Genomic DNA, 24,093 nt, shown 5'->3' on the forward strand with positions numbered 1-24,093 from the left:
AATACAGGTTAAAATGCAATTTAAAATGCAGCCTCATTTTAATAGTAGCCCATAGATCAAGACCATAAGGGGAGGGAAACATAAGGGTCAGACTGAATCCAAACCAAAGGCCAGGCGGAACAGCTGCATCTTGCAGGCCCTGCGGAAAGATGTCAAGTCCTGCAGGGCCCTAGTCTCTTGTGACAGAGCGTTCCACCAAGTCGGGGCCAGTGCTGAAAAGGCCCTGGCCCTAGTTGAGACCAATCTAACCACCTTGCGACCTGGGACCTCCAGAGTGCTGTCATTTGTGGCCTTTACGTCTCCCCTTTTCCTGCAAGGAGCCCGAGGCAGTTTACGTGGTTGTCTCCCCCACTCCTCATTTAATCCTTGCCACAACCCTGCGAGGAAGGGTCGGCTGAGAGGGGCAAGGATTGGCTCGAGGTCACCCAGTGAGCTTCGAGTGGGGATTCGAACCCTGGTCTCCCAGGTTGTAGTTTGACACGTTAACCACCACACACCATTCTGCCTTTCCCGTTTCTAGTTTCTGCGGCGAGATTGCTTGAAGAGCAGCGGTTAAGAGCGGGAGCTGTGAGTCAGGATGCCTCCACTGGTTTAAATAATAATAATAATAATAATAATTAATTGTTATGTAGTGATGTTTCACCCTGAGCCAGCAGGGGGATACTGTATATAGTTTTCACTCAGGTCTGTAGATAGTTTTCACTCAGGTCCACGTCAGTTATTTTAGGCGGGAAACGCTGGGCTGTTGTTGCTACAATGTTGACAGCCGGCTGCCTATAAAAGCAGGCCGGCTGAGCTGTTTGCAGTCAGTTCTATTCCAGCTTACAAAATAAAGAGCTACTTGGAGAAATCGCTGTGTCGTCTGCTATGTCAACCCACAACTTAACACTGGCGACGAGGATGGGATGGATGGACATCAGAGCACAGCCAGATGCGGCCAGCCTCTGAACTGAGCTGAATCACTGAGCTGAATCACAGAGCGAAATCACTGAGCGAAATCACTGGACAGAACCAATTCAGAGCTGACTGTTCTGGCTAAGAGCACTGTGTTCCATCCATCGCCCTTCACGCCGGCATCGGAATCATGGCTTCACTTGTGCCTCTACCGCCGTTTGCGCCAGCCTCTGAATCATGGGACTCCTACCTCGCTCGGTTTGACTGCTACCTCCAAGCCAACGAGCTGACAGCAGTATCAAAGGATCGGAAGCGGGGCCTATTCCTCAGCCTCTGTGGGCCTGAGGTGTTTGAGACGGCCCGAGCATTGGTTGCGCCTGAAGCAGTCCAGGCAACACCATGGGACACGATCCGCAACCACTACGCACCAAAGCCGTCCAAGATTGCTGCCCGCCATGCGTTCTACCACCGGAACCAGGCAGAGGGGGAGTCAATCAACAACTACACCACCGCCCTGCGACAGGCTGCAATGCACTGTGAGTTCCGAGACTTAGACGATGCCCTGATGGATCGAATCGTCTGCGGGGTCCGGGACATCCATCTGCAACGGCGTCTCCTCGCCAAGCCAGACCTCACGCTACAGAAAGCCATTGAGGAGGCTGTGGCCTCAGAAGCTGCTGAACGCTCCGCCCAGGAGATCCGCAAGTCCAGCAGCCCGCGTCTTGCTAGGGAGCCAGTTCCGGTGCATCATGAAGAGGCCAGCAGTGATGAGGCATCCTCCAGTGAAGACGATGACGTGCACCAGACAAAGCGGGAGCGCAGGAAGTTCCAACAGAAGTCCAAGGGCCAACCGGAATGTGCCGGCTGCGGAGGCAACCATTCCCGTGCCAAGTGTCGATTCAGAGACGCCATCTGTAGGAAGTGTTCCAGAAGGGGCCACATCGCTAAGGTTTCTGCCGATCGGCTCCGTCTGACACCCCCCCTTCATCGACTCGCAAGTCCAAGTCTTCACTCCAGTCTGCCAAGGAAAGTTGTTTCGCTCTCACCAACTGCCGCTGCCCGTCTGGAACCACGATTGGCCAAACCGACTCGCCTACGCGACGCAAGCTGAACGTCACGGTGCTCATTGAAGGAGCTCCATGTGACATGGAGATCGGCACCGGGTCTGCCCTGTCCATCGTGTCATGGAGCACCATCAAAAGACTGGTACCCAGAGTGTCCAAAAGGCAACTCGACTCTCACCGCGTACACCTGAGAGACTACCAGGGAAACGACATTCCCGTGGTAGGCGTTGGCCGGTTCCAGATTGCCTTCAAGGATTTTTCGGGCCTGCTCCGGTTGGTGGTGGTCGAAGGTCAGCGGCCAAGCCTCCTAGGGCTAGACTGGTTTGATGCCCTCGGCCTGGAAGTCACCGGCATCAACTGCATCTCTAACGCAGAGACTGAGGGTCTGGTCAAAGACTTTGCCGAGGTTTTCGACGGCACCTTGGGGCAATATACAGGTACGCCCATCTCCTTTAGCCTTGATCCACAAGTCGCCCCCATCAAGCTAAAGCCACGCCGGGTTCCCTTTGTTCTCAAGGCTAAGGTGGACGAACAACTGGACAAACTGATCGCCCAAGGAGTTTTGGAGCCGGTTGACCACGCCAGGTGAGAAACCCCCATCGTCACGCCTGTCAAGCCAGATGGGTCGGTGAGAATCTGCGCTGACTACAAGTGCACGATCAACAAGGCACTTCAGCAGCACGCTTATCCGGTTCCTGTTGTCCAACACCTGCTGCATTCCCTGGGTGAGGGTAAGGTCTTCGCTAAGCTGGACCTTGCCCAAGCCTATCAACAACTGCCAGTCGATGATGCCACTGCTGAAGCCCAGACGATCGTCACCCACCGGGGGGCATTCCGTTGCCGCCGGTTGCAGTTCGGGGTGAGTGTGGCTCCTGGCATCTTCCAAAGCCTTATGGAGCGTCTCCTGCAAGGGCTTCCGGGCGTGATACCATATTTTGATGACGTCTTGGTGTCTGCAGACTCACACCAGCAGCTGTTTGAGCGCCTCCGTGCCGTGCTGACCAGGTTCCAAGAGGCTGGGCTCAAGGTAAAGAGGGAAAAGTGCCAGATCGCCGTTCCACAGGTAGAGTTCCTGGGCTATCTTATCGATGCCTCCGGCCTTCACCCGACCACATCCAAGATCCGCGCTATCCAGCAGGCCCCCACCCCAAAGAACAAGACGGAGTTGCAGGCGTTCCTGGGGCTGCTGAACTTTTATAACATGTTCCTGCCCCACAAAGCCACAGTGGCTGAGCCTCTTCACCGACTCCTTAGCACTAAGACGCCTTGGGCCTGGGGTCATCGGGAGACGGCGGCCTTCAACGCGGTCAAGGCTCTCCTTTCATCAGACAGTGTGCTGGTACAGTACAGTGAATCCAGGCCGCTGGTCCTTGCCTGCGACGCCTCACCTTTTGGCATCGGTGCTGTCCTTGGTCACCGTTTTCCAGACAGAAGAGAAGCACCGCTCGCCTACTTTTCCAGGACGCTATCTACGACGGAACGGAATTACAGCCAGCTCGACAAGGAGGCACTGGCACTTGTGGCTGGAGTGAAGAGGTTCCATGAATACCTCCATGGCAGGACTTTTGACCTCATCACTGACCACAAGCCACTCCTGGGCCTCCTCGCCGGTGATCGTCCAACTCCACCGGTCCTCTCGCCACGCATGCTGCGATGGACTGTTTTCCTGGCTGCCTACCACTACCGGCTCATCCATCGCCCCGGAAAATCGATGGGCCATGCCGACGCCCTCAGCCGTTGCCCTCTTCCAGCATTTGTGGAAGACCCGGCTCCAGCTTCATCGCTCCTTCTGATTGAGGATCTTCCGGCAGCGCCTGTATCGGCTGCCACTGTGGCCTCCGTGTCTGCCCAGGATCGCACCATCAGCCGGGTGCTCAACTGGGTGTGGAGGGGGTGGCCACAAGGGCCTTTTGCATCAGAGTTCCAGCCCTTCGCAACCAGACAACATGAACTCTCAGCTCATTGCGGCTGTCTGCTGTGGGGAGACCGCGTCGTGATTCCCCAGGGACTCCGTCAGCGCGTCCTGGAGGCTCTGCACGTTGGCCACCCGGGAATTGTCAAAATGAAGGCGTTTGCTCGGTGTTACGTCTGGTGGCCTAATATGGACGATGCCAACACTGCCTGGGTGTCCGCCTGTCAAGCGTGCCAAGAGTCGAGACCTGCACCACCGGCAGCTAAGGGACACACCTGGGAGACGCCAAAGACACCCTGGTCGAGGGTGCACATCGATCTGGCTGGCCCCTTTCATGGCCGGACCTTTATGGTAGTGGTGGACGCCTATTCCAAATGGCTGGAGGTCGCCCTGATGCCCTCCACCACTACTGAAGCCGTCATCCGGGTGCTGCGAGGCCTGTTTGCAACGCATGGGTGTCCTGATGTCCTTGTCTCTGACAACGGACCGCAGTTCACGTCAGGCACGTTTGAGCGGTATCTTTTGGGACTGGGCATCCGCCATGCCCTAACGGCACCCTTTCATCCATCCAGCAACGGGCAAGCGGAAAGAATGGTGCGCTCGGCAAAAGAGGCACTGGCGCGCCTGGACCGGGGAAACTGGCATGAGCGGGTCGCCGAATACTTGTTCGTGCAACACATCACCCCTCATGCGGCCACAGGGCGGAGTCCTGCTGAACTGCTTATGGGCCGCCGCCTCAGGTCACCGCTCGACCGGCTGCACCCGGACTTTGCCGTGGCTGAACCCCCAGGCTGTGCCAACGCGCCACGGTCATTTGTCCCAAGAAACCAGGTCTTTGCCCGGAACTATGTGGGGGACATTCCTTGGGTGCCAGCCACAGTAGTGGGAGTCACTGGACCTCGCTCGTACCAGGTGGCACTCGAAGACGGACGCTTGTGGCGACGGCACATAGACCAGCTTAGGCGCAGGGTTGGGGACTTGGACACTACCGTGGTGCCCCCAACTGCGCTTGCGGCTCAAGAAGAGACACGTACAGATGGCGAGGCCCCACCGACACCTCCCTCGCAAACTGCCAGCGTGGAGCCGAACCAAGCCACTTCAGAGGGTCTGCCAGACTTACCACAGACTCAGACCACTCCACTTGCGGAGGCTCCACCCACAGCAGCGGATCCAGGGGAGTTGGTTCCAACACCACCTAGGGTCGCACCACAGCCTCAGCAAGAACTGTGTGGCCCTCTGGACTTGGCTACCAGTCCCCGGCGGTCTGGCAGAGTTCCCAAGCGCCCAACTTATTTAAAGGACTATGTTGTTGGACATGTATCACTGTTGGTCTAAGTATGGGAAATGTAACCGATATGCTTTTGTGCCTAATTGAACCATTACGCGTAGTGCTGTATATAAGGAAACCATTACGATTGTAACTAACGCCTTATCTCGGTGGGGAGGGGTGTTATGTAGTGAAGTTTCACCCTGGGCCAGCAGGGGGATACTGTATATAGTTTTCACTCAGGTCTGTAGATAGTTTTCACTCAGGTCCACGTCAGTTATTTTAGGCGGGAACTCTGGGCTCTTGTTGCTACAATGTTGACAGCCGGCTGCCTATAAAAGCAGGCCGGCTGAGCTGTTTGCAGTCAGTTCTATTCCAGCTTACAAAATAAAGAGCTACTTGGAGAAATCGCTGTGTCGTCTGCTATGTCAACCCACAACTTAACAATAATAATAATTGTATTATTTATACCCCGCCCATCTGGCTGAGTTTCCCCAGCCACTCTGGGTGGCTTCCAATCAAGTGTTAAAAACAATACAACATTAAATATTAAAAACTTCCCTAAACAGGGCTGCTTTCAGATGTCTTTTAAAAAGAAGATAGCTGCTTATTTCCTTCACATCTGAAGGGAGGGCGTTCCACAGGGCGGGCGCCACTACCAAGAAGACCCTCTGCCTGGTTCCCTGTAACCTCACTTCTCGCAATGAGGGAACCGCCAGAAGACCCTCGGTGCTGGATCTCAGTGTCTGGGCTGAATGATGGGGGTGGAGACGCTCCTTCAGGTATACTGGACCGAGGCCGTTTAGGGCTTTAAAGGTCAGCACCAACACTTTGAATTGTGCTCGGAAACGTACTGGGAGCCAATGCAGATCTCTCAGGACCGGTGTTATGTGGTCCCGGCGGCAACTCCCAGTCACCAGTCTAGCTGCTGCATTCTGGATTAATTGCAATTTCCGGGTCACCTTCAAAGGTAGCCCCACGTAGAGCGCATTGCAGTAGTCCAAGCGGGAGATAACTAGAGCATGCACCACTCTGGCGAGACAGTCTGCAGGCAGGTGGGGTCTCATGCTGCGTTCCAGATGGAGCTGGTAGACAGCCGCCCTGGACACAGAATTGACCTGCGCCTCCATGGACAGCTGTGAGTCCAAAATGACTCCCAGGTTGCGCACCTGGTCCTTCAGGGCCACAGTTACCCCATTCAGTACCCGGGAGTCCTCCACACCTGCCCATCTCCTGTCCCCAAAAACAGTACTTCTGTCTTGTCAGGATTCAACCTCAATCCATTAGCTGCCATCCATCCTCCAACCGCCTCCAGGCACTCACACAGGACCTTCACCGCCTTCACTATTTCTCAATTAAAAGAGAGGTTGAGCTGGGTATCATCCGCATACTGATGAACACCCAGCCCTGTATGTTGACATAGGAAAGCCGCTGTCTCTCAGGCACTTTCTGCAGCTTGGAGGAAGTAATTCTGGCCTTCCTTACTGGGCTGTTGTTAGGATAATGTCAGTTAGAGCAGGGGTAGGCAACCTAAGGCCCGGGGGCCGGATGCGGCCCAATCATCTTCTCAATCCGTCCCGCGAACGGTCCGGCAATCAGTGTTCTTACATGAGTAGAATGTGTCCTTTTATTTAAAATGCATCTCTGGGTTATTTGTGGGGCATAGGAATTTGCTCATATTTCCCCCCAAAATATAGTCTGGCCCCCCACAAGGTCTGAGGTTCAGTAGACTGGCCCCTTGCTGAAAAAGGTTGCTGACCCCAAGTTGGAGCATTGGAGATTATAAAACGGAGCGTTGTGTGCTGAGTGCCATTATCAGTGTGAACTGTAAAGCTTACTAGGAGCATAAGAAGCTGCCTTCTACTGAGTCAGGCCTTTGGGGCTTCTCAGTATTGTCTACACGGACTGGCAGCAGCTCTCCAGGGTTTCAGGTAGCAGACTCTCCCAAGCATAAAGGTAAAAAGGTACCCCTGCCCGTACGGGCCAGTCTTGCCAGACTCTAGGGTTGTGCGCTCATCTCACTCTATAGGCTGGGAGCCAGCGCTGTCCGCAGACGCTTCCCGGTCACGTGGCCAGCGTGACAAGCTGCATCTGGCGAGCCAGCACAGCACACGGAACGCCGTTTACCTTCCCGCTGGTAAGCGGTCCCTATTTATCTACTTGCACCCGGAGGTGCTTTCGAACTGCTAGGTGGGCAGGCGCTGGGCCCGAACGACGGGAGCACACCCCGCCGCGGGGATTCGAACCGCAAACCTTTCGATCGGCAAGTCCTGGGTGCTGAGGCTTTAACCCACAGCGCCACCCGCGTCGTCGTCCCCCAAGCATACCTGGGGATTAAACCTTAGACCTTCCTTGGAGGTTTTTAAGCAGAGGTTGTCCTGGATGCGTTAGCCAAGATTCACGCATTGCAGGGGGCTGGACTAGATGACCCCCAGGTCCCCTCCAACTCCAAGATGGGCGGGGTATAAATAATAGATGATGATGATGATGATTGGATGATTCTGCTTGCAAGATGGATGCTCTGCCCCTGAGCTATGGCTCTTCTGAAAGTGCAAGCAGTTTTTAAAAATGCCAAATTAGCATTTACACTTCGGGGGGTGGGGGGGAAAGGAGAGTTCGTGCAGGAAAGTGATTCCCACGTGTCACAATTGTGGGTTGAATAGACTGATCTGTGGGCGCAGGAAGGATGAGCTACATGGCCTTTGGTGTCCCCTCGCCTTGTGCCTGTCACAGAATCCTAGCGTTAACTTGGGGTCTTGCACTGGGTATAGGAAGGGAGGTTGTTGGCCCCTGGCCTGGATTCTGAATCTCCTGTGCCCAGCTGACCAAACGCTATCCTGAAAACTCCCAGGTGTACAGGGACTGCCAACTTTCCCGCTGACCTCTGCAGCTCTGCCTTTTATCTGCAGGCATCATTTTGCAGCAGTTGAAAAGTTGGCATTTGCCCGTGCTGTCTTGGGTCGAGGTTTAAAGCACCTTTTTTTTCTCTCTCAATCCATTCCTCCAAACACACACACAAACACAGAGCATATTTGCGCACAATTTTCTGACGCTGAGGAATCTGAAATATTTTTTGCAAAAGCTCCTTTCTCCTTTCCCTGCAGAAAAAAACAGCAAACAAACCAGGTTTGCCTGTGAACTTGATGGGAACAGAAAGCCAGACAGTGGCACAGGAAAGGTTTGGCGATTAAACCCCCTGCCTTGGGTCAATCCTGGAGGGGGGCAAGGAAACAGAGAGAGCGTTGGTGGGGGGTCCGGTCTCAGGTAACAGATATGCTCTGGGTGGGCTGCGGAGGGGGCGGTGGTCTGTGTTTAGGATGGTGGCGGAGGCGAGAAAGTTTTTGACATTCTCTCCAGCAACTCCTTCCCCGTTGCGCCCCTATTGGGGGATGCAAATCCTCCATTCCTGCCCCGCAACCAATGACGTCCCCGGGTGGGCAGGGCTTCCCATTGACAGAATGAGCACCTGGGTGTTTACTCCGAGCGAGCAATGTGTGCGCAGCAGACCCTAGACTGTGCAGGAGGGGAGGGGCCCGTCTGGGAGGGGGGAAGAGGAGGAGGAGGAGGGGGCTGTCGGCGGGGATGGGCTATAAGAGAAGGCAGCCGAGAGGAGCCAGCGAGAGGGGTGGGCGTGAGCTGCCTGGCTGGGGAAAGAGAGAGAGAGAGAGAGGCGTGGAGGGCAGCCGAGGGGCAAAAGACCGAGACCCTCTGCTGTTCCCTTCTTCCCTTCGTTCTCAGGTCTTGCCTTGGAAGCTCAGCGGCCGAGCAGAGAAGTCGTGACTCTCCTTCGCCTTCCGGAGCGATTCAGCACCCAAAGGGCTCGCCTGCCTGAAGCGGACGTTCAACCACCCCTTCCTGCCCTCCGGCCGGCTTTTCTTGCCAAAGATCACCCCTCTCTCCCTCTCTCTCTCTTTCTTTCTCTCTCTCCACCGCCGGCCCGGCTCCCTTCGCCGCTCGTCTGGCGCCTGCGGAAGGTGGCACAGCCGAGGTGCCACAACCACTTCTGTCAATTTGCCAGCCAGCTGCTTCAGTGACTGAGTTAAAAGGGGGGTGTGGACGCCCAGGCAGAGCTCGCCGGCAGCCAGGGTGGGCGTGGGGGAAGAGAGAGAGCAGCTCTTGCACCCGGACGAGCGAGCGGCAGATCCGCCCACCCCTCGCCGGATGATGAGAAAATAACCCGGGGCTCAGCGGCGCCTGGAACGTGGAAGACGAAGGGGGCAGGATGGTCCAGCAGAGGAGCGTGCGGAGCCGGGGGTCGGAGGGCAAGCGGGAGGTGTGCCCCAAGGATGCCCTGCTGCTGAAGGATGCCAAAGGGGAGCCGGGCTGGTGCAAGACTCCCAGCGGGCACATCAAACGCCCCATGAACGCCTTCATGGTGTGGTCCCAGAACGAGCGGCGGAAAATCATGGACCAGTGGCCGGACATGCACAATGCTGAGATCTCCAAGCGCCTTGGCCGGCGCTGGCAGCTCCTTCAGGACTCGGAAAAAATCCCCTTTGTCAAGGAGGCAGAACGGCTGCGACTGAAGCACATGGCTGACTACCCAGACTACAAGTACCGGCCCAGGAAGAAGGGCAAGGTGGGCACTGCTAAGTCCCGCCCCAGGGTCTCGGTCAAGATCAAGCCCTCCGTCCTCGGGAGGGTGGCGTCCGGCAGAAGGCAGCCCCCCAAGCAGGGTGGCAGCGGCAGCCAGGAGGGACGCTCGACGCCCGAGCTGGATGACGACCCGCTGGAAGCGCGGCTGATGGAGGCGCCTTTTGACGACGGCCCGAAAACTCCTGGCAAAGAGTTCTGGCACGTGCTGCCGGCGAGCGGTGAGAAAGGAGCGTGGGTGGGCAGTTCTGGCGACCCAAAGGACCACGAGGTTGGTGCTGCTGCTGCTGCTGCCGCCAAGCCCTTTTCGGACCAGGCGAGGTCCTCGGAGACCCCTTCCCCAGCGTCCACCCGGTCCCCGCTGTCTTCCTTCGCCTCGTCGGACGAAGAGTTTGAAGAAGAGCTCTTGAGCTTCCTGCCTGCCCGAGCCCAGCCGAACACGCCCTGTGGGACGCCGGACTGGTCCGTCTTCGACAAAGACCTGGACCTCTTCCCCCTGGGCGCCACGTCTCACTTTGAGTTCCCGGATTATTGCACCCCGGAGGTGACTGAGATGATCGCTGGGGACTGGCTGATGTCCAGCATCTCAGACTTAGTCTTCACGTACTGAATCCCTTAGCCAGGTAAACTCTCACTTCTCCGCAATCAGGTTGTCTCAAAAAAAGAAAAAGAAACCCAGCTGTTTACATGCAGGAATCAGGTATCTCCATTTTCTTGCCTTGGCTGCATTCAAAGGCGAGCTCTCCATCAGCCCATCCCCCGCTCTGCACACACCCACTTTGCCGGCACCCTCTGGCTTGGCAGGGCTGGCGTGCCGGGGCTGGGCTCCTCATCTCCTCTCGCCCCCCACGAGCCACGGAGGGATCCGGGCTCGATGCAGTGTGTATTTACCCATGAAATTTGACTGTCTAATCAGGTTTTTCCCCCCCATTGCAAGCCTCTCCAGCCGTCTCCCCCCCACACACCCCCAGCCTCTTCCTCCTCGCAGCTGCTTCCCAGCTCCTCCGCCATCCAAGGCGGAGGTGCCCCCCCCCCCAGTTTCCACACCGATCCATTCCTCTCCTCTTCTCCTGCTTGCCCCCGCTTCTTCCTTTCAGCTCCTTATTCCTCTTGCAAGCTTCCAATTCTCCACTTTGATTTCCGTGCCATTTCAGCGCTTGTCTTGCGGTGGACAGCCGGGGGTGTGGGTTGTGTGTGTGGGAGGGGGGTGTATTCTGTCCTTCGGTTACCTGACACCCGCCCCCCCCCCAAACTGCCCACCCTTTCCCCCTTCTGTTCCATTTTAAATGGCTCCCAGGAAAGAGATCTTCCCCGTTGGATCGCGTCGCGTTCAGAGAGATGTTCAGGAACATTTGCCGCCCGTCTTGCACCCAGTGTGGGCAGGGCTTCCGGGTCCTCGTTTCACAATAACTTTTTTGTTTTGTTTTCTTTTCCGCTCAAAAACACGCTCCCGAACCGGGTTGGGGAAAAGCACAGCCGGGCGGCGCCCACGTGGTGTTCACGTGGATCCGATGCTCGCACATGCCCTCTTCTCGTGGGCAGCCGGTTCCTGTCACCGACACCCAAAAATGCCACCCTCCCCGATTCCCCCATAAGGTGCATGCCACGGGCATGAGCCGTGGGTCCCTCCTTCCTCTTGCGTGCTGCATCCAAAGCAGACCGGGGTCTTGTTGGCATCCTTCCCTCCTTGCCACTCCCTCGTGTGTTGCCACGTTCCACCCTCTCTGGGTATTGGCCAAGGAGATTGCTAACGCCAGGGAATCTCTCAGGGTGGGGGTCCCTGGGACAGGAAGCTCAGGCCCACCTGAGAGGGATAGAGGGCAACACCCCCAAGCTCTGGGGGGGGGGGGGCGTGACTTTCACCGAAGGTCAAATCCAGCCTCCCTGCTGGCTGTCGGCAGAGGCTACCCAGCGGCTTCCCTGGCGGAAAGGAGGGCAGTCGACGTCTCAGTGGCTGGCTAGCAGCAAGGAGGTTTTCTGCCTGGGTTGGGTCCCTCTGTGTTGCCAGCGGCTTCCCAGCTCAGGGCAGGGAAATCCCACTGGCTCTGGTGGGCGAGGAGCTCAAGGCATGGCCGGCTCGTTGCAAGGAGGGTATGGCTGGCAAGGGAGCCTTGAAAGCTGCCTGGGGGACACGGCAATGGGCTGTGGTCAGGCAGTGAGGTAGAAGGAGGTGCCCTTTGGCAACCGCTCCCAGTGGAAGTAGCAAGGCAGGCCCCGCCCCTTCCACCTGGGGAGGGAAGGCAGGTTTCTTGGCAGGGAAGCGTGCCTCCAACATTGGCATTTTTCGGTGCCTTTTTTGGACAGCCAGATTTGTCCTGTGGTTGCAGGGGAAAGATGGGCACACAGCAGCACCCGTAGCCCCGGGGCTGAAGCCCCTCCGTAGGGAGGAACGTCTAGGGAACTGCTTTGCGCTGAGTCAGACCCTTGGTCAATACTGCCGACACTGACTGCCAATGCAGACCCTTGCTGAATACTGCCAACACTGACTGGCAACAGCTCTCCTGGGTGACAGGCAGGGGACGTCCCCTAGCCCTGCTGTGGATGGAACCTGAGACCTTCTGCGTGCAAAGCAGGTGTTCTGCCACTGAACTGTGGCCTCTCTTTTTAAAATAAGTCAAGACCCCAGTCCTCATGAGTCTGGATTCCTGATTCGGACACATGTTTCTCTCTCCCAGCCCAGTTTCCAGGGATTAAAACCGAGACCTTCTGCATGCAGAGCAGGTGTTCTGTCCCTGATCTACATCCCCTCTGCAGTAAACTCCAGGGATTCTAGTTATCTGAGGATACAAATCCATTTCTGCTGGGTCTTGCCCGGAGCTTTGCAGAACTGTGATTCCCAAGCCGTGGCAATTAACCCAGTTTAGCCTTACAGATCGCAAAACTCCAGCTTCACTTTCCCATCCCCGAATACAGGCGTTCCCTGCGCTGCACATTTAAGGTGACTTATGAAAGGGTTGCTCCCTCCAGCAAGGAACTCTGGGAATTGTAGTTTTATTCTAGGGCAGCTGGCTGGAGCTGATGGGAGTTGTGGTCTGCTGTACATACAGCATGTGGAGGTTATATGCCTGGGGGGAGAGACTGCTTAGGGGAAGACAGGCCTAGATGACGAAATTGGAGTTGAAACTTGACTTAACGCCTGGAAGGCATTGTAAACCACATTTTGGACCTCTTTGGGCACGCTTGTTAAATTTGTGCATGTTTCTGGTTAGGGGAGAGCACAGCATCAGCCAGCCAAATGGACATTCTGACCGGCATTAAGTGTTACGTTCACATTTATAGAATCAGAACTGTAGAGTGGGAAGGGACCCAGGGGTCATCTAGTCCAACCCCAGCAATGCAGGAATCGCAGCTCATTATTGCAAAGTGCGTGGGGCATGATTTAAACTTTGTGTGCAACTGGCTGGAGCGTGGAAACCTCCACGGGGAGCAAAAGCTCCAGCAGTTGTTTTCCCAGGTGGTGCTCAGAGTGTAGTCCACAACACCTGGAGGGCGCCAAGTTGGGGAATGTTGCAGGAAAATGCCATTCATGGAATCAGCCGCTTGCCGTTGGTCTGGTTTACAAATTGTACAGGACCCGCCACCCGCCTGGCGAATGGGCTTTCTCCAAAAGGGCTTTTCCCTCTGCAAGGGATCATAGAATGGTAGAGTTGGCTGGGGGTTCTGACGGTCATCTAGTCCAACCCGCTGCATGGCAGGAATCTCCCTCAAGCACGGCACTTGAGGCGTCCGCCTGCAGTTCAGGATCCTGTGTTCAGGGATATATTGCGCCAATGGATGAGCAACTTTTGGCCAGCTGGGAGGGTAAGGAAAGGCAGAAGCCGTTGCCCTCCACAGCTGCCTCACTCTGTTACTCTCTGCAAGGCACTAGGGCACCCAGAAACACCATGCGCAAATGCGAATGAGCATGCATAGCAAGGGGGCTGGGCTAGATGACCTTTGGTGTCCTTTCCAGCCCCATGAGGCAGAATCCACCAGGGCATTTTTCTGCTCGGGTCTCATTTATGTGGGAACAAAGGAAGCTGCCCTATACTGAGTCAGACCTCGAGGCCATCTGCCTCAGTATAGCCTGCACTGAGTGGCAGCTCAGAAATGTATTATGGGGGCAGGAGCACAATTGCTGAACCCTGGCACTGAAAGCAGAGGCAGGGCCTTATCTGTGGCTGAAATTCAGCCACCGATCGTTGCCTTTGCAGGATCCCAGGCCTCTTCTCGTCTCTCTGCACCCCTCAAAACAGCTGAGCCTAGTTTTCAGGGCTGTTTTTTTTTTTAATACAAAAAAATCCCTTCCCTAGAGCAATCTTCATTGCCCGTTTATTTTAGACACAGAGAGTTTTGCTAATTATATTTGCTAATCTTAGAAAGCCCCCTCGCATTCCCAGAGCTCTAGGAACTCCCAAAGGACCGCTGCTGCGCTTGGGACAATCCCTTTATCCTCATCTGGACACCACCAGAAATCACAGAATCGTAGAATCTTGGGAGTTCAAAGGGACCCCAGTGGTCATCTAGTCCAACCCGCTGCTATGCAGGAATCTCAGCGAAAGCATCCCTGACAGATGGCCACCTGACCTCTGCTTAAAAGCCTCCGAGGATGGAGATATTTTTGATGAACGTGCCGTTCAGGTAAACTGCAAAATATCATTCAGATGCTAGATTGTCTGAATGTTACTTGCAGGTTTAAAGGTGTCTGCTCTGCTTTGTTTTGGCTCTCTGCAAGAGAGCTCTGGATCTGCCAAGTGATTATCTCGCCTTCCACCCCAGGAGTTTTGCGACGGCATGTGTGGTTCTTCTTTCTCCTGTTTTATCGCCGCACAACAACCCTGTGAGGTAGGAAATAATAATAATAATAATAATAATAATTATTATTATTATTATTATTTATTATTTATACCCCACCCATCTGGCTGGGTTTCCTCAGCCACTCTGGGTGGCTTCCAACAAAGTATTAAAATACAATAGTCTGTTAAACACTAAAAGCTTCCCTAAACAGGGCTGCCTTCAGATGTCTTCTAAAAGTCTAGTAGTTGTTCTTCTCTTTGACATCTGGTGGGAGGGAGTTCCACAGGGCGGGTGCCACCACCGAGAAGGCCCTCTGCCTGGTTCCCTGTAACTTGACTTCTCGCAGTGAGGGAACCGCCAGAAGGCCCTTGGAGCTGGACCTCAGTGTCCGGGTAGAACGATGGGGGTGGAGACGCTCCTTCAGGTATACTGGACCGAGGCCGTTTAGGGCTTTAAAAGTCAGCACCAATACTTTGAATTGTGCAGCCCTGTTTAGGGAAGCTTTTAATGTTTAATAGGTTATTGTATTTTAATGTTCTGTTGGAAGCCACCCAGAGTGGCTAGGGAAACCCAGCCAGATGGGCGGGGTATAAATAATAAATAATAATAATAATAATAATAATTATTATTATTATTATTATTATTATTATTATTATTATTATTATTGACTTGTCTTGGCCAGGATTTGCATTTGAGTCCCCTTTGATTGCTGCTCTGGATTTCATTCACCTGGCTAGTGCATGTGCAAAGCCAGATTGCAGTCTCTGCAGCTGTCCGTTTCCCTGTTGCATTGCGATTCCTGCATTGAAAGGGGGTTGGACTAGATGACCGCTGGGCTCCCTTCCAACTCTAAAGTTCTGCGATTCTCGGGAGGGGCCTTGCTGCCTCCACTCCCGAGGTTGCAGTGTGAGTGGTGGAGCCACGCCTGAGAGATTTCCAGGGTCCTTGCAGCCTCCGTGGGGATGTTGGGGTCTGTGGACCCTTCGTGACGCAGCCCCGTAGGGGGCAGTTGTGGAGTCGCCAAGATCCTCTCCTGTGGGTCCGATTCCCCCATCGCTGCCCCCACATGCTCCTCCGTGCCTGGTCTGCATGCCAAAGTTCAATCTCTGGTGCCCTCCGTTTAAAAAAGGACTCAATGGCAGGTGACTGGGAAGACTCTGGAGAGGGTCCTAGCTGAAGGATAGAATATTTGCCCTGCGTGCAGAAGGTCGCCAGGTTCAGTCCCCAAAAGCATCTTCAGGTAGGGAGAGGCTGAAATCCCTGGAGAGCAGCTGCCAATCAGTGTGGACAGTACTGGTCTAGATGGACCAATGTTCTGATACAAAGCAACTGCCTTCTTGCAAGTGTTCCTATAAGAGCTGCGCCAGTCTAGATGTGCCCATAGCTTGACCCGCGATCAGGCCATTGCCCGTGTTTGTTTAGATGCCAGAATCTGTTCCGAGCGTGGAGAGCCAATCCCCGTATTGCGCTGCCCCGTAAAGGCACCGCTGCCACAGCCGGTTGAACAGTTGGCAGTCCTTCTGGTTTCCCCCGGTGTCGGTGAGAAATCCAGAGATGACGCGGTTGCACAAATTGCATGCACTGCAGTGACCGTTACGGCCTTCTGCATGCAGAGCAGGAGCTCAGAGGGAAGGCTTTGAGTGCAGAAGGTTGCAGGTTTAAACCTCCAGGTTGTGCTGGGGAAATCTCCCGCCCAAGCTCAACCAGGGAGATGGCTGTGAAGTACGTATTCCATTTCAGCCCACGTTCTTCTGGGATGGAGCTGCAGCACTGGGGTCTTGAACCCGAGTCCCACCTGCTATTTCCTTCCCAGAAACAGGGAGCCGTGCCAGATATCATACGGAGAGGTTTGGGGACTTGACGAACACTTGATTTCTACCCGGAAGCCCTGCCACCACCCAGCGTGACGCAGAAAGCACTCTGCCCATGCCTCAAGCTACTCATGTCTTTCGTCACGTGTCTCGGGGCAAAGCCCTGGCTAGGAAACTTTGACGTTCAGGGCCCTCTGGTTGGCGCTTCGCCCGTGCCAAGGAGAGCCTCGGGTGTCGAGAACTCTGGTTTTCTCAAAGCAGGGGACAGTGGGGTGCAGAATCCGGCCCCACGCAGAAAACCCTCCACCATGCCAGCTCCTCCGAAATCTTTGCCAGTGTCTGCTCCCCGAAAAAAAAACCTTTTTTTTTTTCTCGCGCCCGTCCTCAGTTTGGACGGCCGTTTCTCTCGCCTTGCCCGCAGGGGCCCCCTACCCCATGCCCATGGGGACCAGCCTGGCCTCAAGTGCTACTCAAGAGTTTACAAATGTTTTCAGGCAAAAATAAATAAATATAGAAAACCTTCCTCAGGACCCAGAGTCTGGCAGGATCAAAACCTGCTGCGTCTCTGACTACAACCCCGGGGAGGCCGGGCAGGTGGTCCGTAAGCCGACTGCCCACCTGCCCGCCGCCCTTCCTTCTGACTTCCAAGCACAAACTCTCTCTCTCCAATGCTTCCTCTTGCCCTGACTCTCTCGGAGCAGTTTATATGATTTTTCTCTCTCTCTTTCTCGGGTTGGGGTGGGTTGGGGTGTTGTGTCTGTAAGGGGGAGAACGTAAAAATAAAATATGGTGCTCAGTGGTGAATTCACACGAAGAAGAAGAAGAAATGTGTGCGATGTTAGTGCATTAGAGATGCCTGGAGCTTGCTTCTCTCCCCCTCCGATTCCTTTCCGCTGTGAATAACCTCTTCCCCCCCCCTTCCTCCGCAGTCCTGCCGCCTGTAATTTTGCTTCCGTGGGTGTGCGTGCGTGGGTGTGTGGTTTGTCGAAGACTTAAAAATAAAATATTATAATAATTAAAAAAATAAAAATAAAACTCTTTCTCAGGTACAAACTCCACAGATTGTGGCCAGCAGAGGGCCTGGGGAGGGGGGGCAGCACCCCCCACCCACCCCTTTCTTCTAAACCTCTCCCAATGCTTGACAGTTTTTCTCCGCAGGTGCAGCAACAGAATGAATAATAATAATAATGGTGATGATTAATGATGATGATGATGATGATAATGATCATGCCCCACCTGCAGAGTGGTGCTAGAAAGCGCTGTTGGGTTTCCTTCTTGGTAAATGTCGTGTTAGTAGTGACCGTCGTCTTGGAAGAAGAAAAAAAATAGGCTTGTAGAAATTTTTTTGAAAAGGGGGACGTTAACGGCACTTGAGCCATCCGTGTGGTTCTGTGGCTAGCTCGGGAAATGGTGAAATGGTGGTTGTAACCCTGGAATAAAGTGTGTTCTTGGTCTGGAGCTCTGCTGTGTCGGCTGTTGATTTTTTTTAAAAAAAATATGATTTTATCATTTATTAAATGGGTTGGTTGAATTTACTTGCTTTCCCCACAATCGGCTGTGTCTGAAGTGGCTTGCAGCCAAAAAACCCACATCAAATTATACGAAATGCATTGCATGTCAGCCTATTCAGAAATGACCAGGAATCAACAGTTTGGGAAACACAGAATAAATTCAGTATTACAACAACAATCTAGGCTTACAAACACAAAGCAAAACAAAGAGTTAACCGACTTTAAAGGTTTCGTTAAGGGTCTTGCAAACCAAGGAGTTTTGCTTTAATGCAGTGCATAGGGGAGAACTATAGGACATGCAGGGGCTCCCCTAGCCCTACTCTAGAGGAGGCTGATGGCAGCAGAAGGCAAATGTCCGGGAGGGAAATGATGGCAAGTCTCTCCCCCAGCAGCCTGGAAGCACCACCAGCTGCTGCTGCAGGACTTATTGCAACGCAACACAAATTGCAAAAAAAATGAAACCCACATAGATGCATTAAAACCGGAGGGCAGGGAAGGAAACACATTAAAAACTTCACACCCAGTTCTAAAAGGCCACAGGTAGTTAAAAGGCCAAAGTCCTGGTTATAGAGGAAAGGCTTTGCCTGGTGCCTAAAGCGATATTATGATGGCTTCAGGCGAGAGCGTCCCTGGAGAGAGCATTGCACAAACATGGAGCCACCACCGAACAGGCCTGTTCTTGTGTTGCCACAATTTTCACAATTGCTGGTTTTCGTCCGAAGAGCGAAGGGAAGGGGACGTTGACCTTCTGCTCCCTCGCCAATTTTATCTTCCCGACAGTCCGGCAAAGTAGACCAGCCCTGGTTGTCCCTCAAGCTCTTGGGGGGCCGGGGAGCACATTTGGAAATCTTAAGGAACTGCCATGGACACCGCAGAATACATATTTCACAGAAGGAAACTGACAGTGCTCATGCAAAATACCCTGACAGGTAAGAATAATAATTAAAAATTGGGTGGTTCCACACGCTGCCGTGCCCCCCCCCTCATGTATAGGCGACCCCATCAACAACAACAGCTACCACTTTGAGTAATGGAGGTAACATGTCTCTGAATTCCAGGAGCATCTGGGCAGCTCCTGTGAGAAGAGGGTGCTGGACCAGATGTGCCCCCTTGGGCCTGATGCAGCAAGCAAGCTCTCCTTTGTTTTTTATTTTATTTTATTTTATTTTATTTTATTTTATTTTATTTTATTTTATTTTATTTTATTTTATTTTATTTATTGAATTTATAAACCACCCTATATACCGTCTCAGGGCGGTTGACAGAAAAGATCACAATATATAAAATCAAAATAAAAGCAATAACCGAGTAACACCGTCCCCCCAAAAAACAGCCACATTCTAAAAGGGTGTTGGTCACTCAAAGGCCTGGTTGAAAAAGGAACGTTTTTGCCTGACGCCTAAAGGTGTATAATGAAGGCACCAGGCGAACTTCCCTGGGGAGAGCATTCCACAGAGGGGGAGCCACTGCAGAGAAGGCCCCGCTCTCATGTCTCCACGCTCCACACCTCTCGAGGAGGAGGCACACGAAGGAGTGTTGGGAGTTTCATTCCTCCGCCTTGCAGTTGTGTGGGATTGCTACATATCACACCACTGATTATCTGTGATTGATGTACCAAAAAGGAGGGCCTCAGAAGATGATCGGAGGGTCCGGGTAGGTTCATATGGAAAGAGGAGGTCCTTGAGGTATTGCGGTCCTGGGCCGTTTAAGGCTTTATAGCTCAAAACCAGCATTTTAATTGGGCCCAGAAACTAATTGGTAGCCAGTGCAGCAGGACCAGGATCGGTGTAATATGCTCAGACTTGCTCCGGTGAGCAACCTGGCCGCTGAATTTGGCACTAACTGAAGTTTCCAAACTGTCTTCCTACGTATAACGCATTGCAGTAATCTAACCTTGAAGTTACCAGAGCATAGAGGACAGTAGTTAGGCTACCCCTGTCCAGATAGGGGCGTCGCTGGGCCACCAGTTGAACCTGATGGAAGGCACTCCTTATCATAAAAGGTAAAGGGACCCCTGACCGTTAGGTCCAGTCGTGACCGATTCTGGGGTTGCGGTGCTCATCTCACTTTATTGGCCGAGGGAGCCGCCGTACAGCTTCCGGGTCATGTGGCCAGCATGACTAAGCCACTTCTGGTGAACCAGAGCAGCGCACGGAAACGCTGTTTACCTTCCCGTCGGAGTAGTACCCATTTATCTACTTTGACGTGCTTTCGAACTGCTAGGTTGGCAGGAGCAGGGACCGAGCAACGGGAGCTCACCCCGTCGCAGAGATTCGAACCGCCGACCTTCTGATCGGCAAGTCCTAGGCTCTGTGGTTTAACCCACAGCATAGAAGGGTATAATTGTTGAGTTGGAAGGAACCATAAGCATCTGGTCCAACCCCCTGCCTTGCAGGAATCCTTTGCCCACCACGGGACTCAAATTCACGACCCTGAGTCCCGTGCTCTTATCAACTGAACTCACGTTCTTATAAGATGTGTTTATGCAAATCCACAGAGGAAAGAGCTATCAATGGTTAATATCCACAATGGCCGTGTCTCAGGCAATATCGCTGGGAATCTCAAGCCGGGAGAGCACCCATCTTATTTCGAATGAATGTGTGTAAATGAAAATGAAAATACCAAATGCTGTCAAACAGTGTGACTACATTATTACATGAGCACTGTTCCACAGCATTTGATATTTTAATTTACATACATTCATTCGAAATAAGATGGGTTTGTGAAGCAATTCTATACCCTCCCACCACGCTGACGAAGAATTCTGTGAAACAGTAGTCAATATCTGGAATCACTGTTCAGTGTTGGACATCATATTTGCTGAATACACAAAGCTTCGCAGCTTGTCTTTCATTGTACAAAGTCTGGTACCTCGCTTCATTTAAAGATTTCCACAGACTTTGAGAGTAAAGATTTCATTTTGGACTTGTTACGGTTTGAAGGAATTCTATAAAAGATTGTTTATTGCGTAGGTACATGGTCATCGTGTTGCCTAGACATTGCTGACGTTCTCTTTGCAACACAGGGGCTTGTTTGTTTGTGCAATGTAAGAACAGGATCGTTGAGGATGCAAGCTTTAGTCTGACCCAGCAGAGACCGGTTCACAACACTATCCCCCTTCCACCGCCTGCGACGAGCCCGCAGATTTGTCAATGGAACCTACGATCCCTGCTATTATTTGTTATTATTATTTGCTAAATTTATAAAACCACCTTCATCCGAAGATCCCTGGGCAGTTCACAGCCTAAAAACGCAAGATAAGGACATAAAAGACATAGTAAAAAATAAGAACCGAAAAGAAAGTAATTATTTCCCCTCCAACAAACACATATAAAAGGCTGTAGGATATGAATCAGCAGCCAAAGGCCTGGTTGAAGAGGAGCATTTTTACAGTGAAGGCGCCAAGCGGACCTCCCTGGGGAGGGCATTCCACAAACAGAGCCACTGCAGAAAAGGCCCCGTTCTCGTGTTGCCACCCTCCGGACTTCTCATGGAGGAGGCAAATGGAGAAGGGCCTCAGATGATGATCTCAGGGTCCGATGAGGTTCATATGGGGAGAGTAGCCCCTGATAGCCCATGAATTTGACCAGTCCTCTTTTAAAGCCTTCAAGTGAAGGGTCCTAGGGTTTAATGCGATTAAATTCAACAATGAAGTTGAATCAATGACTTAGGGTGAGGTGGGGGGAATCTGTAGCCCCCTCCTCCAGACGCTGATGGACTACAACTCCCATCATCCTCCTGACCATGAGCCCTGCTGGATGGGGCTAAGAGAGCTTCACGTCTAAGAACACCCCAGAGGCACCACTGGTTCCCCACCAGCTGCTTTAGGGTGTGAAGAGGGCTCACACCTAAAATATAAATAAAGCGTATCTTAATTTGTGCATTTATTATGCACCATTGCATTTACACCTCTCTTTCCCTGCATGGAACCCAAAGCAACCTCTGTGATTTTCCTCTTGTCCCCATTTTATCTTCACAGCAACCCTGTGGGGTAGGACAGGCTGAGAAAGAGCTGCAAGGTCAGGTCTTGCTTAGCCGAGTTCCCAGAGGCATTGGGTCGGCTGGACTAGACGGGCCATCTGTTCTGACAGCAGCCGGCCGGACACCTCTGGGTAGTCCCCAAGCAGGGCCCGAGTGCGAGAGCCGTGCTCTCCCCAGACTGCCTCCCGCAGTGGAAGGAGAATACTGTCCTCGAGGATGGTAGTAGCCAACGCGAGAGAGCCTTACCCTCCAGGAATCGGTCAAAGATTGGCTCTCTTAAGAACAGCCAGAGAGAGTTCTGCGCAGAGCTGGGATTTGAATCAATTCTTAATGTTAATGCTGCCCACTTCCCTGGGGTGCAGAGAAGATCCTGAAGCAAAGCACAGCCTGATTGGATGCCCTTAGGAGGAGCCAGAGAGAAGTGGCGGCTGCAATATGAGCCATGTATGTTGGCAAATTTGCAAAGCAGAACCTATTGGAAGCAAGCGGGCTCCAAAACGAGTAGGGGATCCCTAAGTAAAGGTAAAGGGACCCCTGACCATTAGGTCCAGTCGTGGCCGACTCTGGGGTTGCGGCGCTCATCTTGCTTTACTGGCCGAGGGAGCCGGAGTACAGCTTCCGGCTCATGTGGCAGCATAACTAAGCGGCTGCTGGCGAACCAGAGCAGCGCACGGAAACGCCGTTTACCTTCCCGCCGAAGCGGTACCTATTTATCTCCTTGCACTTTGACGTGCTTTTGAACTGCTAGGTTGGCAGGAGCAGGGACCGAGCAACGGGAGCTCACCCCGTCGCGGGGATTCGAACCACCGACCTTCTGATCGGCAAGTCCTAGTGGGGTAAACCACAGAGCCACCCGTGTCCCTAGGGGATCCCTAGCACTCCCCTTAATATTGCACCCCCAGATCTAGCTAAAAGCTCCTTTCAGTCAAACCCTAAGCTCTCCTCTCTCTCTGTGAGACTCACACTGCATTGACGTGAGATTCCAACACTGAATGGCTTTGCCAAAAGCCCTGAGCACTCAATTCACAGCAGATCACAGAATCATGGAGTGGAAAGGGACCTGAGGATCACCCAGCCCAACTCTCTGCAATTGGAAGAGATCTCAGTACATGGTTCTCCATCCAATTTGAAACCAGACCAGACCCTGATAATAATAATTAATAATAATAATAATAATAATAATAATAATAATAATAATTTATTATTTTTACTCCGCCCATCTGGCTGGGCTTCCCCAGCCACGCTGGGCAGCTTCCAACAAAATATTAAAATACCGTAATGCATCAAACATTGAAAGCTTTCCTAATCAGGGCTGCCTTCAGATGTCTTCTAAAAGTCTGGTAGTTGTTTTTCTCTTTGATATCTGGTGGGAGGGAGTTCCACAGGGCGGGCGCCACTACTCTTTGATATCTGGTGGGAGGGAGTTCCACAGGGCGGGCGCCACTACCGAGAAGGCCCTCTGCCTGGTTCCCTGTAACTTGACTTCTTGCAATGAGGGAACCGCCAGAAGGCCCTCAGCGCTGGACCTCCATGTCCGGGCAGAACGATGGGGGTGGAGACGCTCCTTCAGGTATACTGGACCAAGGCCGTTTAGGGCTTTCAAGGTCAGCACCAACACTTTGAATTGTGCTCGGAAATGTACTAGGAGCCAATGTAGGTCTTTCAAGACCGGTGTTACATGGTCCCAGCGGCTGCTCCCAGTCACCAGTCTAACTGCCGTGTTCTGGATTAATTGTAGTTTCTGGGTCACCTTCAAAGGTGCACACTGAAGTAGTCCAAGCGGGAGATGACCAGAGCATGCACCACTCTGGCGAGGCAGTCCGCAGGCAGATAGGGTATCAGCCAATAATAATAATAATAATAATAATAATAATAATAATAATAAATTTTATTTATATCCCGCCCTCCCCAGCCGAAGCAGGGCTCAGGGCAGCTAACAATAATCAAATAATCAAACAATTAAATAATCACACATTCTAAAAATATTTCATTATAAAAATTAATTAAAATCAAATTAATGGCAACCGATTAAGCAAAATTCTGTGCAGGTTGCCAGAGGAGGTAGTCAGGCTGCGCCCTGACCAAAGGCCTGGTGGAACAACTCTGTCTTGCAGGCCCTGCGGAAAGATGTCAGGTCCCGCAGGGCCCTAGTCTCTTGTGACAGAGCGTTCCACCAGATTGGAGTCGCAGCCGAGAAGGCCCTGGCTCTAGTTGAGGCCAGCCTAACCTCTCTGAGGCCTGGGACCTTGAGGATGTTATTATTTGCAGACCGTAGGTTTCTCTG

At 52.9% G+C, this 24,093-nt stretch overlaps 2 protein-coding genes across 2 annotated transcripts in view; both read left to right on the top strand.

Moving 5' to 3' along the window:
• Positions 1–24,093, top strand: part of NRSN2 (neurensin 2) — a 47,476-nt gene that overhangs the window by 2,260 nt on the left and 21,123 nt on the right. The gene's annotated exons all lie outside the window — the stretch shown is intronic.
• On the top strand, positions 8,180–10,664 carry SOX12 (SRY-box transcription factor 12). Its single transcript, XM_079982535.1, has 2 exons — positions 8,180–8,315; positions 8,876–10,664. Exon 2 carries the CDS (start codon positions 9,360–9,362, stop codon positions 10,338–10,340), a length of 981 nt encoding a protein of 326 aa, XP_079838661.1. The 5' UTR covers positions 8,180–8,315; positions 8,876–9,359; the 3' UTR covers positions 10,341–10,664.

The sequence above is a fragment of the Podarcis cretensis genome, assembly GCF_951804945.1.
Source record: "Podarcis cretensis genome assembly, chromosome: 6".
NCBI lineage: Eukaryota > Metazoa > Chordata > Lepidosauria > Squamata > Lacertidae > Podarcis > Podarcis cretensis.